This window comes from Aquila chrysaetos, chromosome 8 (genome assembly GCF_900496995.4).
Source record: "Aquila chrysaetos chrysaetos chromosome 8, bAquChr1.4, whole genome shotgun sequence".
NCBI lineage: Eukaryota > Metazoa > Chordata > Aves > Accipitriformes > Accipitridae > Aquila > Aquila chrysaetos.
The window spans coordinates 17,520,525-17,545,204 of NC_044011.1; the positions used below are offsets into that span (position 1 = coordinate 17,520,525).

At 39.7% G+C, this 24,680-nt stretch overlaps 1 protein-coding gene across 8 annotated transcripts in view; it reads left to right on the plus strand.

Annotated features, from left to right (window-relative positions):
• Positions 1-24,680, plus strand: part of ARID1B (AT-rich interaction domain 1B) — a 340,416-nt gene that overhangs the window by 299,335 nt on the left and 16,401 nt on the right. For 6 of the 8 annotated variants that reach the window (XM_030021725.2, XM_030021728.2, XM_030021726.2 and 3 more), the window contains 5 exons: positions 3,975-4,084; positions 4,833-4,991; positions 10,977-11,186; positions 14,622-14,826; positions 24,408-24,546. In XM_030021725.2, coding sequence (XP_029877585.1) covers positions 3,975-4,084; positions 4,833-4,991; positions 10,977-11,186; positions 14,622-14,826; positions 24,408-24,546 — 823 coding nt within the window. The remainder of the gene's footprint in view (positions 1-3,974; positions 4,085-4,832; positions 4,992-10,976; positions 11,187-14,621; positions 14,827-24,407; positions 24,547-24,680) is intronic. The other 2 variants (XM_030021731.2, XM_030021733.2) reach the window with 1 other exon arrangement.

The following is a 24,680-nucleotide window of genomic DNA, read 5'->3' on the forward strand; positions in this document are numbered from 1 at the left end:
AGGAATTAAAAGGAAGCTCTTAAAAGTAACATTAAAAATAGATACAACACCTTTTCATATACATTACATATATTTGACTTTGTATTTATTTGGATGAACTTCTGATAGAGAAAACAATTGTATTTATGAATGTGAAGCTTTTTTTAGAAATCTTAATTGGTTTTCTCTGCTTTGCAGCTTGGTTACATTTTTCTGAAAAATGGAAACCTCCATTTATTTCACAATTTTTTTGCTCTAATGTGTATCTTCGTATAAGCTGTTATATAATGCACATTTAAATAAACTTTCTGGAGGATGTCAGCAGTTGGTAACAGCTGAAGTAGTCTATCACCTCTGCTCCAAACAAGCGATGACCATGATCCAATTGTCATTGTGTGACTGTAAAGCAAGCCAGCTTCTGGCGTAGAGATGCCTATGTCCCAAACCGCGTGTACTTGGCATCCTTCAGAGGAGACTTGGTAGGCAGAAAGGAGGTGTGGCGCTGAGGTCCTTGGTGGCCCACTCATCCCTTTCAGATAAGGTGCCCGAGTGCCCTGGGCTGTGCTTTTCCTGTCATTCGTGGCAGGACATTAGCTAGTGCTGTTGTGTCTCTCCCGTTTTTCCCAAGGGCATAAAAGCAGGGGGGATCCTCTTGGCAATTCCAGGAGTCACAAATGCGCTGCTTTTTCTTTTTCTTCTTTTTTGGGGGGAGGGAGAGTACTAGGGGTGGAAGGGAGGGGAGGAAGGAATCTCTTACAGAGGATGTAATATTCTGTTTTGTAGAGTGTGATTTGTTATTGCACTAGCAATAAAGAAAAAAACAATGTGTATTGCTGCTCCTACAGTATTTCATCATCTTCTGGGACTGATAGAGCAGCCTTTAGCAAAAAAGAATACTTTGCTGCAGTTTTACTCATGTCAATATCTGCTTTTGAGTACATTAAATTCAGTGTGGAATACTTAATTCAGGACCTTGACCCATACTTGCTTTTTGAAATCATTCTAGCTCTTAAATTCTTATAATAAGCCAGAGGCTAGTACTTGAAACCTATTCACAGTACGCTACAACACTTTTTGAGTCAAGATTTCCCTGTTATCCTCCTCTCTAAAATGTTTTATCCTTTGGTCTGCACTTCACACGCAGAATTATTAGTACCTGTGTAGAAAGAGACCGTGTCTTATTTTAGCAGTTTCGTGACAATAACATTATTTCACTGCTCAGAAGGGGTCAAAACAATGTTCTCACTGTACCATTTTGCTAAAAAAAGTGAAGGAATGTCTGTTTGCAAATCGCTGGAGAGTACGTTTGCAAGAAGTTATGAAACAGCATTTCAACAGTGGATAGAAAAGTAGCTGTGGAAACATCTTAAGTAAAAGCTGTAGGGAAACTAGACAACCTTGCAATTTGCTAGTAAAATCCTTGCAGTTCTCCTCTTCTAGGTAGAAAGAAAGGATGTAGACGAAGTAAATAATTTAGAACAAAAAGTGAAATAGAATTTGGGAAACTTTATTATTTTTTTCCATAATTGTCTCCCAACTCCTGATAGTTATATTTGCATATGGCAACAAAAAATATTCAAAAGCCAAAATGACTCGGTATTTTTACATTTCTAAACATGATTAATACAGTCAGAGTATGTGTGGTAATTTGCAGACTAGAGTTACTTGCCCTTTACATGAGGTGTTAACTTAAAGCTCTCTGGAAAAGGGATTTTATAAAGGAATTCTGATGGAAACAAGACTATCAGGAGTGGGCATAATTATTTTATTCTTTGTAACAGAAATATGATGTGCCAACCTAGATAACAGTGAGATATCAGCAGAGGATTTAGCCATGCAGGATTCTGGTGAAGAAGCATGATTGTTAACTTTGCTTTGTTTGACGTCTCTAAAATTGCTTTAGAGGGGAAGGGTCATCTTTGGTTGCTTTGAAACTAAAGCTAAGACTTATTTTTTAGCGCTTTCACAGTATGAAATGTGTTAGCTGTTAAAATGGATTTTGTATAACAGTTCTGCGTCCCAGTTTGAAACCAGACTGTGACATATATTTGACCATTTTGTACATATATTTTTTAAAAAATCTCTAAAAGAAAAATAACTTTTTTTTTAACTGTGGAATTCAAAACTAAAATGCGTTAGGCTGCCGTCCTTCACTTCATAATGGTCACAAGCTGCCCCAACTCCTCAAACAGAGGATAAGGGCAAAATGCATACAAATCAAATGCTTAGTGGATGCTGGCTTCCCAGTGTCATATTGCTTGGCTGTTTTGTTGAGGTTTCACACACACACATAAAAATAACAGCATTTTTAGCTGATCCCAATAGATTTTTCTCTGCAGCTGCATCACTTGAAAAAGGCTTTTTGTTCCAATTCTTGAAGTCTTAAGTATTGCAAGTAATTTTTTTTTTTTTTAAATCTCAATTATGATTTATGTGTTGTGATGACTTTAAGAGCTTGATTGGGCTACAAATGTGCTTTGAAAAAACAAGAAAATGTGCCCATGAAAAACACCGCCAGTTCAAAGCCGAATATTGAGCATACAGTTGTAAACTCACATGGCACGTGGCTGGGTAGGTTTTTTTGGCAGACCCATAGTCTCAACCTGCAGTGATGCTAAAGATATTAGCAAATTAGCACTGCAAAGCTTGCCAGAGTATTCGCCAGAGTCCTGCTCATGCTCTCACTGCTGTAATTAAAACTAATTATTTTCTAAAACATAGTAATACATGAATATGTGCAATAATCATTTTGTAGTGGGCAATCTGTGAAGTATTTTTAAACCTTCTTTTCCCCCTCCTATCTTTGGCTTGCTATGCAGTGTGCCTGCTGCCTAGTGCAAGCCAGCATTGTCATTTTGCAGAGAGGCACGCTAGTCTGGTAATGATCAGATTTATTTTTATGTTTTTTTAACAGTGATGCTTTGCTGATTCTTAAATTTGTAAGTTTGGGATATGTATTTTTTCCTTTTTATTGCCTTGTAGGTTATTCTATGCTGTTTTTCTTATCTCAGATCTTTCTTTGAAAGAAAGGCATAAGGGGGAGAAAAAAAGGAGAGGAAGGGAAGATAAGGTAATCCAGTCTTTCGCAAATGCTGTGCACATGGTTTTCTGCAGGGAAGGAATCACCTGTTGTTTTGCTGTTGTTCTCTGGTTATTTGCATTGATTCAGTGTCATGGCACCTCCTAGCATCTGCTCTGCCCAGTATTTTCTGCCTGTTTATCTGAATGTTTTTTCTTGCATCTTTCTAGAAATCCAGGAACCCAGCAGCTCTGCAGCAATAATACCATACTTAGCACTTGCATCTTCAAATAAAAAAAAACCCTTAAACTCCTCACACCCCTGGGAAGCAACTGCGTGCCATTATCAGAGAAAGACATTTGTGTGTTTGTTATAGTCCCACCTCATTTTGGCAGGAGAGGAAGAAGTTGAGTGCTGGTTCTCCAACAGAGCGGAGTTTACAGCTTGTAATTCTGTAGCTAAGGCTCACAGTGGCTGAGCCCTTCATACTGAAGTCGGTGGGGGCAGGAATTATTTGCTGGACACCAGCCTTAATACAGACCTAATTGGGAAATTCAGCCTTTTTCTCGGATTCAACACTGCAAGCAAAATGTGCATCATTTTCATTTACATTTGTCTGTTGCTAAAGGGAAGGTGCAGTAGTTAGTAAAATAGACTGTTGTTCTGTTAAAATGTAGTGGTCAAATGTGGAGACAGTTGAAGACCACCAGCAGCATGAAGAATTAATTTTACTCTGTAAAGAGCTGGTGGTCGTTGTTGTTCTTGTTGCATGGTGCTTGTATGCTCCCCTTGTTCGTTCTCTTTTATTTCCTCACTTCAACTGAAGAGGTTTCCAGGTTTCCCGACGCTAGAATAACAGGACAGAGGTGGGATAACGTCTGCTTCACGTGGCGCCACAGTCTTGCAGCAGGAAGCGTGTTTTTTCCTACAAAGCCAAACATAGTCATGCTTAACTGTTTCTCCTGTTTTCGATTAGCACCTATGGGTCTTGCAGATATGATGACACCTGGTGAGTCCAAACTACCCCTTCCTCTCAAAGCAGATGGTAAAGAAGAAGGACCCCCCCAACCCGAGAGCAAGTCAAAGGTATTTACCACCTCCGCACGTGACGTTGGTTCAGCCCGCAGAAGTCTGCTGTGTTGTCCTTCATCTTCTGGTTTTGGCCTACCCACTTCTGTTCTTTCCTGCATGCCTTTCCATTCACGTGCAACCTCTTTGTTTGTTTCTTTTCTTTTTTTTTTTTTTTCTTTTTTCCTTCATTGTGTGGATCTGAAAGTTACTAGTTCTTACGGCATTTTAACTTGCGGGGGCAAAGCAACCCAAGCCAAAAGTTGCGTGGGGATTCGGCTGTGCCAGGTGGGTGGGAAAGAAGGGTCTTGCCTGGTTTCAATACTTGCAGCCATTTTTCTCTGCCTTCAGTTATAGCTTCCTGTTTTGGCCGCCTCAGCAGCAGCAACATACTTTAATATTTTGCTTTCCTGCCTTATTTGATAAAATAAGGTGAACAGCTTGTTTTTTTTCTTTCTTTCATAAGGGGAAACCCATGCTTAGCATTCCATGTGAGCTTGAAATAAGCATGGTGGCTTAGTGACTTTAGCCAAGCATCCAGCAAACTTTCCAAATTATACTAATTAACAATGTTGTTTTAATACCTTTTATATATATATAAATATATTTATATATGTGTGTGTTTTCTGTATGTGTCTCTCTGTTTATATATATTTTATATATAAAAATTGGTCAGTCTGTTAAACTGGATGTATTTTTTTTGTTTTTAATAAAGTTTGCCCTGCCTTTGTCATATTATTTTTTTTTTTTTATTCCTCTACCACAGGATAGCTACAGCTCTCAGGGTATTTCTCAGCCCCCAACCCCAGGCAACCTGCCAGTCCCTTCCCCAATGTCCCCAAGCTCTGCTAGCATCTCCTCATTTCATGGAGATGAAAGTGATAGCATTAGCAGCCCAGGCTGGCCAAAGACTCCATCAAGCCCTGTAAGTGGCTCTGGTTTTTTTGGTTTTTGTTTATTTTTTTGTAATTAATTATATTTTAATGCTTGCTTGTTTGTTTTGTAAATTCCTTTTCTTCATTATTTATCCACTAAACAGTTTTCTTTCTTTATAACACTGGGTACAAATTCTGCTCTCGGACACATGACTGTAAGTTCCACTGCCTGGCTTCAGTGGGGCCTGAGCATGCTTATCCAAGGGCAAAATTTGTCCCAACAGTACTTTGAAATAAGAAAGAGTAAAATTGCGTGCATCATGCAAGTGTGCTGTCTGGTAATACAGCAGTTGTTGTGAAGAAAACATCCTTCCTGTAATGCATCAGCTTCCAAGCATGCCGACTGTGTTGTTAAGGACAATTCCATTTCTGTTCCTGGGCCCAAACTCCTTCACACAACTGACTTCACTCTGGTTGCTGTACTTGTCTTTGCTAGGATTATTTAGGAAAAAAACAAAAGAAAATGAGAAATCTTCTCCCCTATTGAAACTAATATCCATCAAAGTTTAAATTGTAGACTCAGCACCACCAAAAAGCTGCCGTGTATATTTTTGAAACATTTTTATTTTTGAATTGTGTATTTGGAAATACAATCATTAGGTTATCAGGGCACAGTCTAAAACAAAATTGTTTCTGATTTGCTTCATTCAGTTATTTTGAGGTGACCCAGATTGTGGGTAGAAAAAAACCTGATACATGTATGTTTTTAGAAAACTATTTTTTAGATGAATAATGTTTAGTCATTCTCATACAGGTTGTAAAGAAAAACCTGAGAGAGATGTGTGGAGCTAAAAATGAATTTCATCATATATATGTCTCTGTATATACACATAGAAAAATCTATATACAAATACAGAAGAGAGAATGCAGACATAAGCTGATATGGCCTATGGGGAGCAAATGCCCACTTGGTCATTTTTGGCTTGTTTTTTTGAATTAGAAAAATACATATTGTTCCTCTTTTCTTTCTTTTTACCAAAAGTGATAATGATCATAATTTGTCTGTAGAAAAATACTGAAATATATTATTGTGAGGCATATAAAGGGGTTTTATCCAATGTTAATGTGCACTTAAATTAGCAACAATTCTTTGATAACAACTTAATTTTCACAAAGTGATACGTTGAAGAGTATGTCTCGGGGCAAACAGAGGAAGGCCAATTGGAGGGAAAGAGATGCACCCATCTAAAAACCAGACATCCAGTGAATCCCCTGAGCAAAGGGGCAGCATGGCATGAAATGCACCACCTTAATGTTTTGATGTTTATTTGGCAGCAACTTTGAGTCTCAGAAGGCAGCTGGTGTTACTTGTTCCCACAAAGTCTCATCTTTTTCTTAACGGCATTTCTGAAAGCGTGGTACCAAAAACTTTGTTAGTTTTCTTTGTAGTAATGTGTAGTAATGTTTTGGGTATTGCTTGTTTGGGTGGTTTTCTGGAGGAAAGCAAGAGAGTTATTGCACAGGCTGTCTAACACATCGAGTTCTTCCTCTACAAGGCTACCAAATGATAAAGCATTCCTGAGCTCATTGCATAAACTGAGTAGCAAATGCTAGAGTCATCGTGAACATATGTGGAGTTTTTTCCATGTAAATATGCCAAAGTATAGTGTTGGAAAAAGTAAATGGAGAAAGTTTGTGCTTTCAGTTTCTTCTGAATGCCCTTCTGTCCAAATGCTGCTGCCTCTTTAGCTTCAGTTAGCTTCTTGGTACACAGATACGGACAAATACAGTGCTTTGAAATCACAGAAAAATAAGTGCTGTAAATTAGCAGATACCTTTTTACCTATGAAGACCAGCACATTGGATAACTTCATTGACTTAACAGCAGCCTGACCTAGACTGGAATGATTGATTGCAGGCGTTCTGTTACACTTGAAAACAGCCTGAATTTGTTCATTAAATCCCAAAGCTGCTTCATGTGCTACAACTTCTCCATTCCAGCAGAGGATAAAAGCAAGGGTGAATGGTGTGTGATTCACTTCACAGTATCCCTGTGATCCTACTAAGTGGATCCTCTCTTTCAGCAGTTTTATGTGGAAGTGAGGCATGAGAAAATGTGGAGAAGGAATTCTTGAACGTTATGTTTTGAGGGCTCTTCGGGTACATCAGTAAAAGGACACTTCTGCTATGCTAATTTTGCACATAGCGTGCATCCCTGACAGTGGCAAGGTGGCTTTAAGATTCTTTCAAAGAGAAATTTCAAGTGTGGGTGTGAACTATGCAGGGTCGCTGCAATATGAATAAAACAGTAGGTTATGAAAAACCCATAAAACGCTGCTCCCTGTCCATAGGTACCCATGAACGTGACAGTGCATATGCCTGAATAGTACTGTATCTCCTTGGTGCTAGCTGTGAGGGGTCTGCAGATTCCTTCAGGAAGAAATCTTGACAGAGGATTGTGTCCTGCAAAAGCCTCTGCCAGAGACTGGACTTTGGCAGTTTTTGCTGCCTGTGTGTGCACACTCTGTTCTGTAGTAAAATAGGTCTACGTAATAAGTGTAATATTGGGAAATTCTTTACTGAAGTGGGGGAAGTGAATGGTAGATAGTTCTATAAATATAGATGCTTAAAGATACATACAGAAACAACTACCCACTGCCTTAATGTGCAAAGTACTCCTACAGAAATTTGTGTTGCTCTGAAGGATTCTGCAGACTCACTGTACAAGGGTCTATATATAATACAGTTTGAATAGGTGGTAGGTGTATTGAAAATAAAGTATGGGGTTCGACAGATTTAATATGGGAATTGGCTTTGGTATCCACATCCTTTGGTGGGTTTTTTTTTAAATCAACCATTTAAACATGGCCAGTCATAACCTGTAGAAGAGTGCTGGGGATTGAGGGCAGAGTAGGATAAAACTAAATCGGTAAAGGTATGTGCCCAGGCTTGCACTAGCATTCTTTTATCACCAAAATTATCAACAAGCTTCACAGAAGAAAAGCTTGTGATCTGTATTCTTCTAGCATTGCCTGGCATGCTCTCATTTTAGTTAACAATCTGCTAATGGGATCATTTTGTAATAAACCCTTATTTTCTGAGAGTTAACATTTACCTATAGGCAAATTCAGGCTTCCAGCTGAACCTGCCCATGTGGAACTGAAGTTTGTTTGTGTGTAGACTAGCTTGCACACATCTGTCATTTTTATATGTTTACATTTATAAAAATAGAGAAGAGAAAAAGATCTTTACTCTTGAGAAATCACATTCTTCCCTCCAGTGCATTCTTCTAAAGTTAACATTTCATTTTAGAAGAAAATTGCACCCGTTTTACAAAGCATGACAACCTGAAAGCTCACACAGTAAGAAACACTCCTTACCTTCTGTAAGCTGTGAAAAGTTTTCAGATTATACTGTCATTCTAGAGCCTGCTGCCACACTGCTGAAAAGCAGCATCATTTGAGATGTACAGTAGAAAAACCCAGAATGAAAAATCCTTAACTGTTTCCATTCTGCTCTGAATCTCATTTGAAAAAAGAGAATCTTACCATATAAAAATGAAAACGTAAAACTGGTAAATCTGAACATTCTTAATCGTGGACTACCATAAAAGTGAAATAGAAACTATTTTGTTGCCTCATATGTTAGAATATAAGCACATACAAAATTTGCTGGGTAAAAGCTGAAATTTCCCACCTTTTGTATTAAAGTTCTGCAGCATCATAAGTGTCAGATTAATATTAATGCTGATGAGCAGTAGAGTAACTTTGTTCTTACTACAGCTAGTAGTGGGGTAGCTCCAGTTTATTCAGCTGTTCAAGCCTATGTGAACATATATCTGTTCTCACTACAAAATCAAATTAGTAGCAACATGACTTGCCTACTTCCCTCTTTCCACCCACCTCCCACAGAGATCTTTGATAAAGTATATTTGTTGAGAAGAGTTAAACTGATTTTCTTAAACATCCAGATACATAGCAAGTGATGCTTTGAATAAACAGGTTGCCATTACAGAATCAGTTTGTGCTTTGATTGCATAATCTGCAGGACTAATGTTGAAGTACTTTCCTGCCAGCCACTTAGTATTAGTAAAACAAATTCAGCCTTGACGCTCTGACTTCAGTAGGAGTTGTAACACAACTGAATCTGGCTCAAGTAAATTCAGGAGTGCACCTCATTTCTAAGTAAGAAAGGTAGGACTACTGTGAAGAAGTTACAGTATTGGGAAGCATGGCAGAAAACTGTACAGAAGGCTATTTATTTAATTAAAATGAATATCCATTCACTGGAAAGAACAGCAATGGCTCATGGAACTGCTGGGTCACCCCCCTTGGCTTCACATCTCTTTTCTCCTGACTCTCCCCCAGTGTTGCCAAGTTTCAGCAAATGGCTGGAGGGAGATACAGAGCCTGTCATATTTTCCAGGCTAACGTGCAAGATGAATGGTGGCAATGCTTTTAAAATCATTGGCAGTTGTATGTGGCCCCACTGCATCTTTCGTGGTGTTGAGCGCCAGTCCTCACCAGCGCTAACTGGGGACATGGACAAAGTGGGTGGTTCTCTAGCATCCGTGAGGTACAGCTAGGGTCTTCTTCAGAGATGTTCTACTAGAAGTAAGTTCCTGTTTACTTCAGAATAGTGCTGTCTCCTGTTCAAAGTAAGGAAAAGGCAGAGGAGAGAAAGAATGATTGATTAGATGAGTTTAAAGAAGTGTCTACTGCAATCAACAACAAAGTTTAGGATTTTACTATACAGACATAAAGGATACGTTTCCCCTCAGGTATTTGGCTCCTTTCCCAAAGCTTTATATCAATCTTTTTCTCTTGTATGTAATTCTGAACCACTCCCATCTTCCACTGCTGAGCAAATCACCTTCTGCAAGCAGGAGGGTCTTCCTGCAGTAGCAGCAGCCCCCCTCTGCTGTAAGATCGGAGGCAGCTCGGATAGGGTGTAGTCCATCCACACATGGCACAAAGCCCAGCTCACAGGGTTATATTGCACAGAAAAGATATGGTGAGAAGTTATAGCTTGTGTAGCAGCCTCAGTGCTTTCTGCCATCTCCACGTAGAGGAGAAAAAGGGCATTAGGATAACATGAGCTTTAATTAGCTGTAAAGCCCAAATAGCAGCAGGAAAATGGGTTCACGCCTGCATTTCTGCCACATGAGAAAGAGTTCTGCTCTTTCCACCTCTTTCGCTTCTCCTGGTGGTGGTTCAGCTCTGATTGCTGTGCATCTGTGGTTTTCCCCGGTCATAATACACATTCTCTTTGCAAGGCAGGACATGTGAGATGGCCATCTTCTGTCCTCTTTCAAGGGAGGAGAGTAGTAGCTACTCATAAGCATTATTGGCTTGGGCAGCTAATTGGCAGTTCACGAAGAGTATTGCCACCAATCTTCTTGTACTGTAGGCACTCTTGCTCATCTTGCTTTTTGGCCAGCAGTGGTGTGAAGAGGTAGTAAAGCATAACCATTTGTGTCTCTCTGAAGAGAGTACTACTTCTCGGTGTACTAGTTTGCCATGATTCACGCTTTAGGCTACTTTTGTGCAATTCCTGTTCTGGAGGAACACTTTTGGTTTTCTAGCCCCTCTTTGAGGGCAAAGAGGAAAGGGTTGATTTGGTTTGTTCTTAGGATTATGTAAACTTGTGTGGGACAAACTTGTTTTTAATTTTACCCAAATCATTGCTTGCAAAGCACTTTGAGATAAGTGGATGAGAAGCACTATGTGAGAACTACCACTTCTTCAAATGACATGAGGCAACATCAGAAACTTGCCTTCTGGGATCCAAAGTTCAGATCGGTGAAAGAAACATGAAAATGGGGAGTTTGGGCCCTTTATTTAAAAAGCTGAATTTTCTGTATATGGACAGAATGTACTGTTTGTGCCTGAACTAGTAGCCTTCATTCCTGACTGTTGTGTGATAGCTTTAGTTTGTTTGACATCTTCTCTTTTTCAATGTTGTGAGTTTCTTACTCTCTTTTCCCTCCCCCTCCCACCCTTCCCCCAACTCTTTTTTTTCTTCTTGCGATTTAGAAATCAAGTTCCTCTACCACAACCGGAGAGAAGATCACTAAAGTCTATGAGCTAGGAAATGAGCCGGAGCGCAAGATGTGGGTAGATCGGTACCTCACGTTCATGGAGGAGAGGGGCACGCCCGTGGCCAGTCTGCCAGCTGTGGGCAAGAAGCCCCTGGACCTGTTCAGGCTCTATGTCTGCGTCAAAGAGATTGGAGGTTTAGCACAGGTGAGAAGTGCTTGAAAGTGAACCTTTTGAAAAGGCATTACGCATTTTTTTTCTAGAGTATTTCCCGCTGGTTACACTATTACATTTTCAGTCCTGACAACTTTGTGGAAGAAAATAGAATTTTGTGCTTTAATATTTACCTGGAGCTCATTTGGGGCTGCGTAATTGCCCTAAAACTCTAGAGTTTGAATCAAAATTGACCATTGCTATAGAGAGATGAAATTGTTACCTGTTCAGGGGAATCCATTAATGCCACTAAGAGAAGAAAAGAGGAAAGCGCCATTGGATCAAAGTTACGAGTAAGAAACAGATGACAGAGCTGAAAGGAAAAGGAGATTTTGAAATCCATCCTTCCCAGATAGGGATACTGCCTCTAGGACAAATCAATTCATCTCTGCAGAGAAGTGGCAGATATATTCTTGAAACACAGTCCTTCATCCCAAACCTTTCATCTCTGAGTGTTTATGTACAGTACATTTGTTTCTTAGACACGGACTGTGCTTTCCCTGTGTTTGGAAAGTGCTTACAGGATATTTTGGGTTGCCTCACAAACATAGTAATTACAAGGAAAAGGTGAATTACTTAATTGAGATGAAGGAGAATGAAAACAGGAAGAGCTGAGAATAAAAAAAACACAGATGGGAGAGAGAGAAGCTTTGGTTTGTGTTCTCACCACTTAGCTGGCAGTTTTGCAAAGGGATGTTTGGAAATTACTTGTGAGTTCTGTAAGACTGACCACCACAGAGCAAAACTAAATGTTTCATTGTCTAGCACCATCAAAAGGGAAAGCAGGAGAAAATGGTCAGTATTTGCAGCCTTAGATATGGTATTCGAAGTCATCTGTCATTGCTTGATGCTTTTACAAAGCATACCTTGCATCTAGGGGATCACTCTGGCTAGGTGCTAGAAGCTACTGTGAAGTGCTGAGACCCATAATTTCTGTGGATTTAAGAACGTTGGTGGATGTTCAGTGTTTTGCAAGATGAGGTCTAAAACATAGCTATGTAGATAAATATGTATATGCAATATTTAATATAAAATAGATAATATATCATATTTAAATAGATACAATTTTACACTAATTACAAAATCTGAACTCAAAAATATGGCAAACAAATTAGATCCTCAGAAAGAGAGCACATTTTAATAATCGATGTGGTTAGTTCAAGAAAGATGTCCAACATAATTAGTACCATTTTCAATGCTATTTTTAATAGTACACCTCACAACATAGGATTTGACTACTGAATTAGATCACTGGCCCTTCAAGTCCAGAGATTTTAGCTATTTCTGTTATGAAAGGAAAGCAGAGAAACCTAATATAGTTCACCTTGCCAGTTGTTAAATGCTGTATATGGGTAAGAGATGTTATCCTGACATTTTTAGTGATCAGCTCATGCCCCCCAGCATCATAAAGATTTGATTACCTTTAGCTCAGAAACTTTATTACAGGTAAATCGTATCATGCAGCTGCCTCTGCCTCATACAGTATGATTGTGCCCATAGTATGACTCTTAGCATCAAAAATTAAGCAAGATGGGGGGCAGATGGGATATTCTAGAGAGTCATTCATGTTTGCTTATTATGGAAATTTATTTTGGGACACTCAGTGTTGATTTGCAGTGACAGACATACATTGCCAAAGAACAGATGCTATTCACTTAGACTGATTTTTGAAAGAGCTTGAGTTACAAATATGTGTGCTTCAGTACTGGTAAAAATTGACACTTAAAATAAAGGCTCCTGGTTTTGCTAGTGTGCCCACATGAATGATCACCATGTTTATCTCTTTGGTGCTACTGAGAGGTGCGGAGCTTTGCTTGCTGAGGTTTATTTAAGTGCATCTGGGTGATGCTCTCCTAAAAAGCTGTTGCTCCAATTGCTGCACTCCACATCCCATGATTCTGCCCGGAGAGAGGCAAGGAGTGGAGCTGTGCAGCAGCAGTGCATAATTCTCTGAATAGTTGCAGCTGATGGGGTCCCAACATGAACAGGACAGCGGTTGGCAGTCTTCTTTTAAATGCCAATATATTGGGCATTTAGGCATGAATGTTTCTGTTTGCATTATGCAATGTGTTCCTTACACACCACTTAGCTGTAAGTCAGTAGGCACAAAGGGCTGTGTAACTGGATTTCAAGCCTCAGCAGGGGCAGTTTATGAAAATCTCATCTCCTTTAACTCCTGGGTTCTTGCAGGATGTACCAGAGAAATAAAAACACTTAGCATAGCCATGCCAACCTGCTTGCTGTTATTGCTATCCTCAAAAGATCTTTGCTGACTCGCAGCAGTTATGGTGTTACTAAACACTGAGAGAAACTTAAGAAATGTTTCTTTTGCTGTCATGCAGGCTTAGGAACAATATGGCTAGTGATAACCTTTGTAGCTATACAAGCTAAATTGGAGTCATTGAAATCTCAGGCCTCAGGGCAAATAGCAGTCATCATGGAATCAGGATTGTTCCCCAACAAAAGCTGAGATGCTCAGCCATTTAAAGCGGGTTTATTTCACTGCTGCCTCCCTTCCTTGGATCATACCTAGCAATTGCACAACTGGTTGAATGAACTTTGGGGTATCAGGAATTACAGCAAAAATACTGGCTGCTGTGAGTGGTACAGCTGAGCAAGCCAGTGGCATCATCCAGGATGACAAATGAACTTCACTGTTATTACAGATCAGCTGTGTTTGAGGAACTCATGAACAGAGTCTTTAAATATTCTCCGCCTTACACTGCAAACAAGACTCACAGTGGAGTTGTGCAGTCAGCACTGTAATGCAGAGTATTGCTGGACTAGCCCTGTGTGTTTGAAGTCTGCCTTAATTAATTAAGGGCCTTCGCTTCATTCTGCCTCTCATCTAGCCGAAGGATCATTGATCTGTCCCTGCAAGATGCCCTAAAGTGAAAGGACTTGAACCAGGGATTATGGGCTGAACTCTTTGACAGCTGGTGGCTATTTTGGAGAAAAAATTATTTTTCATATCAATGCTCAAACACTTAAATTGCAGAATAATGCTGTTACTGCTTTCTAAATCAGTTTTTAGAAGCTGCCTTTTAATTAGAATGGGGTGGGTGTGGGTGGGTGTCAGAGAGGGGGAGAATGAGCATGAATTTGCTTGGAGATGGATTGCTAACTGAAGAGGATAGGCCCTGGAAGAGTACAAGGCATTTAAAAAATGCACCATGCAGAAGATTCTCCACAAGCAAAGCTTTTTATGTAGCTATCAGCAGGTTCCTTAATGGTTTTATAACTGTAAATGCTGTCTATGCATTACTGCGTGTGGGAGTAATGAGCATTAGTTAAAAGAGGAAAATAAAAAAAGTAAACCAAGACATTAAGTGGGGTTTTTTCTTCTTTTTTTTTTTTTTCCTTTTTTGTCTCCTGACTTAACCAAACCACTTTGCTGCAAACCAATGATTCTGCCATTTATTTTGGTAGGTTAATAAAAACAAGAAGTGGCGTGAGCTGGCAACCACCTTGAACGTTGGCACTTCGAGCAGCGCAGCCAGCTCCCTGAAAAAACAATACATTCAGTACCTGTTTGCCTTCGAGTGCAAGATTGAGCGAGGGGAGGAGCCCCCTCCAGAAGTCTTCAGCACCGGAGATACTAAGAAACAACCTAAGATTCAGCCGCCATCTCCTGGTAAGTCAAAAAAACTGCAGCCTCTTACACAACCATTTTTTGAATGCAAAAGATACTAGGTTGCAGTTTATATATTTAGAAGCAGGTCTTGCTAATGCTGGACAAACGGCAGGGATAAGTATGTTATTGGCATCTTGTTTTCAAACTTGGAGCTAGCTCCTGAGTCAAGTCAGATTTAACTCTGAAGGGCCATCCGCAGTCATGTGTCTAGTTTGTCATTGCTCACTAACATATAAAGATGTGTGTGCCAGCATACCCTTAATATTCAGTTACACTGGCACAGTAAAAAGAATAGCATTCTGCACAGATGTTCTTGCGCGGTAAGACAGGAGGCAGCTGGTACTAAAAGGAGCGTCCGTTTGTCTAAAGATCAGATTCTGGTACTTGCACTTTCCTTGCTATGACTGAAGCTGTGTTTTCAACACAACTGTTGGTCAGTAAAGGTTCAGTTGGAGTCAGGATGACAGATGCTGGACTGATCAGTGGTCTCAGATGGTTGCTCTGATACAGCTCATGTTGAATGGGTGGCAGATGGAGAGAGTTGAGAGTATGGCGTATCCTCACTGCCAGACCTCATAGTTTGGAGGCACGCTCTGTTCTTTTGTTGCTAATCCTGTATGTCAGATAAGTCATTAGCATCACTGTCTTTATTCTCTCGTCTGAAAAACTGGAACTGGAATTGCTTTATTTTGGCTGTTCTTCTTGCATGTACGGTGCGGTATTTGAAACCACACTCTTTTCTTTCTAAATTCATTTAACTTAAGACTCTCAAGATTTGATAGTCATGATTGATATTCAAGGCAGGGAAATTCTTAAGTAGAAACTTGTTAAGTACATAGGAAGAGGTGCGTAGTATTAGTCTATTATGTTGACTTCTGGACTACCCATGGAAGAGGAAAAAATTCCTTTGATTTGCTGATTAGGCTTTTCTGACCAACAAAATAATTTGACAAAATTTGTGAACTACCTTCACAATTACTATTAGGCAGATCATCTCCTGTTATTGCTGGGAGAATGTAATTCCTGGAATGTTTACAGCAGTTTCCTGCATTAGAAGGCAGTTTAAGGAAAGTATTAAATAACTTAATTTCTGTTAGTGCAGTTCACTGGCTGGAAATGGGAAGTGGCAAGTCAGGGACCCAGCAAGCTCTGCAGGCAGTTTGCAGGCTGCATGGCTCCAGTATCCTATCATGGATACTAGAAAATTGCAAAGACCTTTACAATCATATAATACAGTTCTGGCCTTTACAAGATCATTTCTTATGATAGCGCTTTGTCAGTACAGAAAAGATAACGGCAATAAGGCTTAAATCTTTCTCAGCCTGATGTATTCATTATAAGGATTTGGGGGAGTGTTTGGTTAAAATCCTCCTAGGTACATCTCTCTGTGTAATAGCTTAAATATTTCCTCCACCTTGTTAATACCTAGGATTATCAGGTACCCCAACGCTGACTATTTAATAGAGAAGATAACTTGGTTACTTTGTAATACAAGTTTAGAAGATGCAGAAAAATGTTTGGTACTAGAAGTGAAGCCTGTAGTCCAAATGTTTATCTGTCTGAAATGAGCATAGAGTGTCCTCAGTGTGCACTACTGCAAAAAATGTTGGACATGCCTATCACCTCCTGAGAAAGCTGAAACTGTTAAGACTTATTAAGGAGGATGAAGAGGAAATTCATCTGTTTCTAAAACCAAAGAGCAGTACTAAAAATGAAAGAGTATTTTGCTTTGCTCTCTCCTCCCTTACCCCCTCTCCTTCCAACACTGCTCTCAGTAGTTGGTTCAGGGATGATCACCGTAAATTGGCTGAATTTTGAGATGAAGAATCGTTATTTAAATACATAAACCTGAAAGAAAGGAATAGAAATGTCAGATGTACCACTTTCACAGGGTCCTTTTGCATCATGACACTACAGATGAAAATGGCAAAGTCCAAGTTTAAATTTATCATAACATTCAAGCAATCTGTCTGTGAGGAGAAATGAAACTATTTTTCTAAAATAAAAACACAGCAGGATATAGAGACTAGAAGAGGAGAAAGCAAGCAAAGATCTTAAGGTTTGTTTTGTTGGCAAGAAAAGAGCTTGTGTCACTGAATGGGACTGCACTTCTGTATGGAGAAAGGCTTTCCCAGTGTGTATCGGCTTTAGTACATGAAATCCCGCTGAGGTATAGATGCTGCGGAGAGTACAAGCCTGTTCTCTTTAATAGTCAGCTTTTTTTCTTGCTCCTTTTCCTTTAGTATATACCAACATTAACATTTTAACTGCACAAAAGAAGTAGAGTTGTAGATGCACTTCAGATAATCTGTTACTCTCTGGCATTCAGAGGGAACAGGAGCCCAATAGAACAAGAAACAGTAGCCTCCAAAGGTCCTTGCTTTAACCGTTAGCCTCTGTTGTGCAGTTAGCTCAGTGTAGGCAGAGCCACTTTGAAGCCAAATCCATTTTCAGAGAACTAGTTAAAGTATTAGGGCTGAAGTTAATTCTGATAAAAAAGCAGGGGGACTTGTCTCAGAGGGGAGGGTGTTGTATTTTGTCCAATTCTAACCAGCTGATGCTATGAAATCAGAGTCTTGAGAGTTTAAAAATCAATGATCTTCATAAAACTTTTAAAACTAAATATTTCAGTTGCTCATAAGAATAGATAGGGACTGGCAGCCTTCTTGGCAGCCAGAGAAGAATTCAGTTCCTATGTAGATGCAGCTCCCAGGCAGATGTTATGCAAGTTGGGAGCAGGCTGAAGTGCAGTTTAGAGCAGCTCAGTTCTTGCAGGTGTCTCACATCCAAGGGGTGATTACGTGACTGCCTCACAGACAACCTTTAGAATGCAGTCATAGAGGGAACGCTAGGAAACACAGTGCAGCAACCATAGCAAGGAGATTCCTATAGAAGAAGCTGGTCAGGGAAAGGGTGCAATGTAAGTCAAATTTATGGGACTGCGAGGCAGTGGTCTGGGTTCGTGTGTTAGTCCATTTGCTTGTAGTGCTGTATTTGGGATTCTCTCATCACTTCTGGTTTTTACAACATCATTAATAAGGTAAATGGTATGTAAAAGAGTGAATAATTTAGTGCTATGTCCAGTGCAATTCAGGACAGCATCAGCAATTATAAAAAGGTGAAAAAAGGAGTGAGAGCAGAGCAGCAAAGTGACAGGCTGATTGGCTTTGTTCAGCAGAGGTTTGCACAGTAGCCAAGGTGTTAGGGGTAGGATTAGCTGCCTATTTTAATAAATGTTCTGGCTTCATATCACTGTCAGGGTCTGTTCTGTTCTTTCATAAAACTTCCAGGGAGAGGTGGGGGCCTGGATGTGTTTTAGTGTGGCTTGCACTGCTCTGAGGCTGTGCAAGTTGGAGACATGCTTGTGGTAGGCTGAGGCCTTTGCATCACAGCTTAAATCTGTCTGGGTCAGGTAATGCCATCAGCAGTGAAGACCAGCAGCAGATGCCTAATGACAGGCTAGCTGTTAGAGGACCCCTTTTGGCCTTATGTCCTGATCGTTGGGTCTGTGCCAAGGTCCATGTCAACTGTTGACTGCTATTTTGCTGCGTAGAAAATCCCTTTTAGAGAGAGAGGCATTGTAGGTCTTCATAAGCATCCTTCAGGACCCCAGTGCTTTTCAGAAGTGGCTGCAAAGACAAAACGCTCTTCCTGTCATGTGTGTTTGATGATTTTGTGTATATTTTGGTCAAAACTCGTGGCAAGTTCTAAACTGAAAAGAATTCTGGGGGCTATTATTCTAAGCACTAATGGGTGCTGGAGAGAAAATTGCAAAAGAGCATCAGCATGAAGGAGTTAGTTATATTCCATTGCTGTACTCTGGCACTGTAAATTCTTAGATGCAGTATGCGGTTATGTATGCATGACTCTCAAAATTACAGACTTGAGTATTTATCCTATGCTGAATGAACAGGATGGCCACAGTGGTACAGCCAAGGATGCTCCTGAGTAACACTCAGCAGCTGGCCCTGATGTCAACGGAGATTTCGTTACAGCAAACCTGGAAAATTGCACGCCTGTGTTGGAAAGAGGGAATGAAAGCATGCCAAGAGTGTGTTCCCTGCGTTTCCTTGGCAGCAGAGAAACAAGACTTGGGGAGGGGGATGGCGGGGGGGACACGACACAGCACCACACGACACAGCCATTCAGTGAGTGCGTCTGTAACCAAACCCATCAGTCTCTGCTGGCGGGTGGCTGACTGAAGTGCTATTATTAGCAGGCAGGTGATGTCATGGAGCGTGTCATGAGGCCAGCCAGGGAATCCCCACGGAAGACGGATGGGCGAGGGGTCGGGAGGGGTGGATGGGGGGACAGGCAGAGGTGCCCCCATGCCTGCACCCCTGCCCACCCAGGGGGGCCCTGCCGCAGCCAGCAGCCCCCAGCCCGGCCTAACTGGGGCACTGGGTTCGTGCTGTGTAAATTATCTTCCCAGCGTGGCGGCTGGCTGTTCGCTCTGAAGTATGTGAATGTACTTAACCTTCAGTAACCTTTCCATTGTTTACTTTAGAGTATACATTTGTAGCTTCTGGCAAAAGGTAGGGATATCCTAGAGAGCATGTCAGGCCTCATATTAATGGCGTTTCAAGAGGTTGAGTTCTTCTTTCTTTCTTTTTTTTTTTTTTTTCCTGAAGGGAAAAAATTGCTGGCAAGAGAAAGATTTTTTTTTTTTTTTTTTTTTTTTAAACTGCATATTTCTCTTCTGGTGAATAAAGGATCTTTCCTGAAAGCAGTACTCACCGCCATGCAGGCTTTGCAAGGGAAAAGCCATACTAGTGCAATAATTCCGTGCTGCCAAGAATAATACGTGCCATTGAGTGAACTGTGGAAGAGTTTGTAGGACCTCACCTTCTCACTGACAAAGATGTTCATTTTATTTCATTTTGGATGAATTTTCTATTGTTAAAAGCATATTCTTACAAATCTGTTATGACACTTGAAAGACAAGTGTTGCCGAGATGTGGATGTGAGATGAAGCATTCAGTAGCTATGTACACACAGGTTTTTTCCTGGACATCCCCAAGACAGCTGCAGAATCATGTAAGCAGAGATTACCTATTCTAAAAGAACATTGTTGTTTGTCTTCCTTCTTAGTTCTCTGTTTAATACTGAAGCTTATGAAGCACTTTAAAAGGTAGGGTTTCTATTTCAGGATGTCCACAATCAAAATTAACATCTACTATAATAAAAACCGTGCAAGGATAGATGTAAAAATTTCAGAGAGCAGCTTAGCAAATATAAAAGTTAAGGTGAAACATGAAGAAGGAATACTGTACTTTCTTATGAAGAGGGTTGTTTTCACATTCTTTAACTAGAAAACATTGCTAATAGCAATGTGTGTAGAATGTATGTATGAGAGAACATAACTAGTTTTCATTTAACGTGTATGCATGCAGGCACCTGTGTGCAAATGCTGCATCCAAAAACTGTTTGAAGTGTATTGCTTTGATGCAAAGTCAAGTGCTCAAAGGTTAGGAAATGCCAAAAGTGAGATATAATCTTTGCAAGCTTAATTATGTTTCTTTGTGCATATACAGTTCAATACACTCTTAATTACATAGTCACATTGAAATTTTTTCCATGAAATGTCTGTGTCATTTAGTGCACGGAATGAACAGTGCTCAGTGAATGAGGAGCTATTCAATATTTTGTGTTACCCTCACTTTTCAGTACACAGCCCTTACTTGTGCCACAGTTTTCAACCAGACTCAAACAGAGGGTTATAAATTTACTCCTTGGTTTTTCTCATCTTCACTGCAACTGTATTTTGAGGGCTTTAAAAAATATTAATCAGCCTTTGCAATACACATCTGAGAGGGAAGGTAGTATGATTCCCGTTCCACAAAAGAGGAACTGGGCTACCAAAAAATTTACAACATGAGTATCTGATAATTCTGGGTACTAATAATATTCTAAGTTTTGCCATGTACAGCCCTTTATATTATCTCATCTGTTGCCCTACATGTTCTGCCCCGCTGGAAAACAGCATCTCTAAACAGACTCTCTGAGAAAAGGAACACACATCTAAGAACCTCTTGTGCAAAATTTAGTTTCACTCACATGCCAAGTATTGGACTCTGCCCAGTATTGAACTCTCTGTCTCTATCCAGCCACTTATGGTTCTTTCCCTGTACTTTAACTCTCATTGGGTACATTTTCTGGGCTTTCTTGGTGTTCCCTGTTGTGTAGTACCATGTCCATGCAACTTCAGACTTCTCAGATTCTAATCTGATCTCAGCAGAATCCGTATATCCTTTCCATGTTCCCAGTCCCCTTGTGAGTCTCCTTCTATTCTCCTTTTCTGTTAATGGTCAGAAACCCTATTACCTTGCCTGTGCTTGCCAATCTCCAGTTGTAACCATGAAAGCTTGTGTGCCATGGCTTCCTGGCTGTAGGTTCTCGTGCTCAGCTCCATATTCAAGACTGCCCAGATCAACGCAGGAGCTGAATTACAGTGAGAATCCTGCTCACCCCCAGCCTGAAATAAGTACAAACAGGAACTTCAGAAAACCAAGCAGTGAATGTATAGCAAGCTAATAATCTCTACATATAAACAGTTATTTTTCACAAATTTATTTGACCAAATCGGAATAAACACTGGAACAGCAAGAGTACTTTCCCTGTCACAGGCATGTCCCCAACATTACCACCAAGTCTCTTCTTCAAACAATGAAGGGACCACTGTTGCTGTGTATGAAAAAGGTGACCAAATATATACTTGGCTTGGAAGACTCATAGAAAAGTATTTCTCTTTTGGGGACAACAGAAGAGGACTGTGTATTTTTGAAAGCACATTCTTAAAAAAAGCTGGCCAGTTACAGCTGAAAATTTCCAAAACAAAATTATCTTGAGGGGAATATCCATCAGGATGGCTTCCCGATGATTGACTGAAGCTTGGCAAAGGTACTGAAAATCACATCCTACAAGAGAAAGTTAAGTTGCTTAAAAAATTGTACCTGCTCTACCAACAGGAACCATTAAGAGTAAATACTTATTTTTTCTCAAAGAATGTGCTATTTAAATTGATGCTGTTACTAAAATATAGATGAACTATTCAGTGGCCTGTGAGTGTATGACATAGAAATAATTGTCTTTGCAGTTGCTTGTAGGTCATATCCACACTTGGGCTTTTCTTGTTAGCTGATGACCTAATCCAGAGATTGAAACACTTGCAGTCCCTATTCTGCAGAAGCATCCCTGACCAATGGAGATCAAGAACAAAGCCTATTAACAAAGCAGTACCAGAAACTTTGCACTTTTCAAGATAGCATTTGCCTTCCATTTTTTCAGCTGTTTATAAGCAGTCATTTAGAAAGAGGTGGGGGAAAAATAACCAACCCTATAACCACCACCCAGCAGATAGAAATTTTACTTGTAGTTTCTCAGTTGCCTATCTTCTTTTTGCTTTTAAACCTTTCCTTATCTAAGACGATTATATAAACCACATTGTTATTCATAATAAAGATTCTATATTCGTGCAGCCCATAAATACTGAAAAAATAGTTTACTTATTTTCTTTAGGTTTACTTTAGATGTGAATTAAGTTCTTGCTCAGGTAGGATAGGGAAGAACTTAATTGCTGCTTAATAGCCCACCATGTGAGAAATATGCAGGGTTAGGCAATATCATATGTTACAGTAAGTATATGGGTACACTAAGATGTTTACCTGCATGGTTCTAATACAAAAAGATGGTATGTGACAATGTGTGGCTTAACTCAGAAATGCTTTCAAGCTTTTTAGAAGTTATCTAGAATTGTGTTTAAAGCTCAAGAGCAGGAGAATGATCCTGGCTCACTCAGGGGTCATATATACAAAGGGCTTGTTTTATGTGAACATGATGATTTTTTTTATTATCATATGAATTTGTTTTTATTATAGCACTAAAGCCTTCAGTCAACTGTAGCATTAGTTGTTGCAAATGTTGTTGTTACTGTATTAATGCAATCAGAGAGCTTTTCTTAAACTGCTTTCAAACTTCATTACTATGTGAGCATAATCCAAACATGCTGCAAAAAGCTGAGGACAAGAACAATGTAGTCTCCACAATGTGGATTTTACATATGCACTTCCTACTGAGACTGATTTCCAGATAGTGGAACATGTGTTACAGATATAAATGAAACACATATAAAAAAGGTGTTCTTCAGTTAAAAACAAGCTCTGCCTGTCAAGATGATGAGTGTTCTAGGATTCTGAGTCAATTATAAACTACTCTCTCTTCCACATGCAGAAGAAAAGCCCATAATGCTTGTTCCAATTTTCCCTCTAACAGTAATTTATAAAGTTTTGTTAATTGGTTGTTGAACATAGATAGTCAGGCACTATAAAATGCTTACATGACAGTTCATGAAAAAGAAGGACCTCTCAAGCCAAAGCCATATCTTTCTGAGATTATTAGATTGTAAATTTTTTCTTTGGTAATTTTTTTTCCCAATTGCATCTAAAGATTTGAATCCTACAAGTTCTCCTCAGGTAGAATTTCTGCTGCAAGGCCAGTCAGATCCAAGGCTTAGATGTTGTTACTAGTTCCCACTTAGCATCTTCTAAATCAGAAAACTACTACGTCAGATCTTTGGGGTTGGCGAGTATTTCTGCTCAGTAGTCATATGAAAATAGTAACTTCAGTGTCTACTTCAAAAGACTGGTCTGGATTTATTTTATCATTAGCTTATATGATGTATTAATTTAATGCCCTTATTGCTGCTCAGTCTCATTGGAATAGAACAGTATGTGCTTTTCTATGCTTGTTGTCATACCAAGAATATAGCTATTTACCATGATTAAGGAGGACAAGTAGTGCAGGTACTCTATCACTTTCTGAGATCTCAACATAGAAATTTTGGCAGATCAAATAGATACTTTGCAGAATTGACCTGGTCTTGTTATATATGCTCTACAATGACCCTAACTACATTTTGTTAAGATGGCCATTGCTACTTTTACAGTTTATTAGGAGTGTTATCTATAGCCTCCTGTTCAAATTCTGTTTTCAGTGGTCCCTTTCTTCTTATACCAGATTGTCTTTTGCATTTCTTAAATACAATCTTTTGCCATGCTATCTTAAAGATGGCATAGGGTTGCAGTGTGCCACTAATCATTTGCTATGTTTCACCATGGAAATGTCTGCCTTTTAGTGGTAAATGAAATTATGAATTTATATTAATATAGCAGTTTAAATTTGTGAGGAAAAGCTTCTGGCTGAAATTTGCCTTATGAATGTATGTGTTGTGATAGTGATTATATAAAGAAGCTGTGCCAAAGAACAACCTTCATTTACTCTGTTGTAAACTATAGACAGTTAACTTTGTATATCTGCCCTCCGATTTAAATGATTCTTCATCTAGATGATCTCTATTCATGTTGCTTCAGGCAGCAGATTAAATTCATGGTTCTAGGAAAGATGATGGCTATTACTGCACAGCATATCCTGATCTCAGAGGATTTGGGATATATAGTTATACTGAGATGCATGGTATAAGCAGGCTTATGGGGGAAGGAACCAGTTTCTCTCCATGATGATTATTATTTCCAAGGAATTTGGCTGCTACCTTTTAATATTTCCTTTTTCTTTTCATTTCCCAGCTAATTCTGGTTCCTTGCAAGGCCCACAGACTCCACAGTCTACTGGTAGTAATTCCATGACAGAAGTGCCAGGCGATTTGAAGCCCCCAACACCAGCATCAACACCTCATGGACAGATGACACCTATGCAGGGTGGCAGGTATGAAAAGGGCTTTGCTTCATGTTTTGTTGGGCTGTGTAGTTCTACAACAGTTTAAGCCAGTCTTTCCCTTTCCCAACTGCTCGGGCACTCATCTGATTCTGTGGTGAACTGGTCAGAGCTTTAAAAGCGGC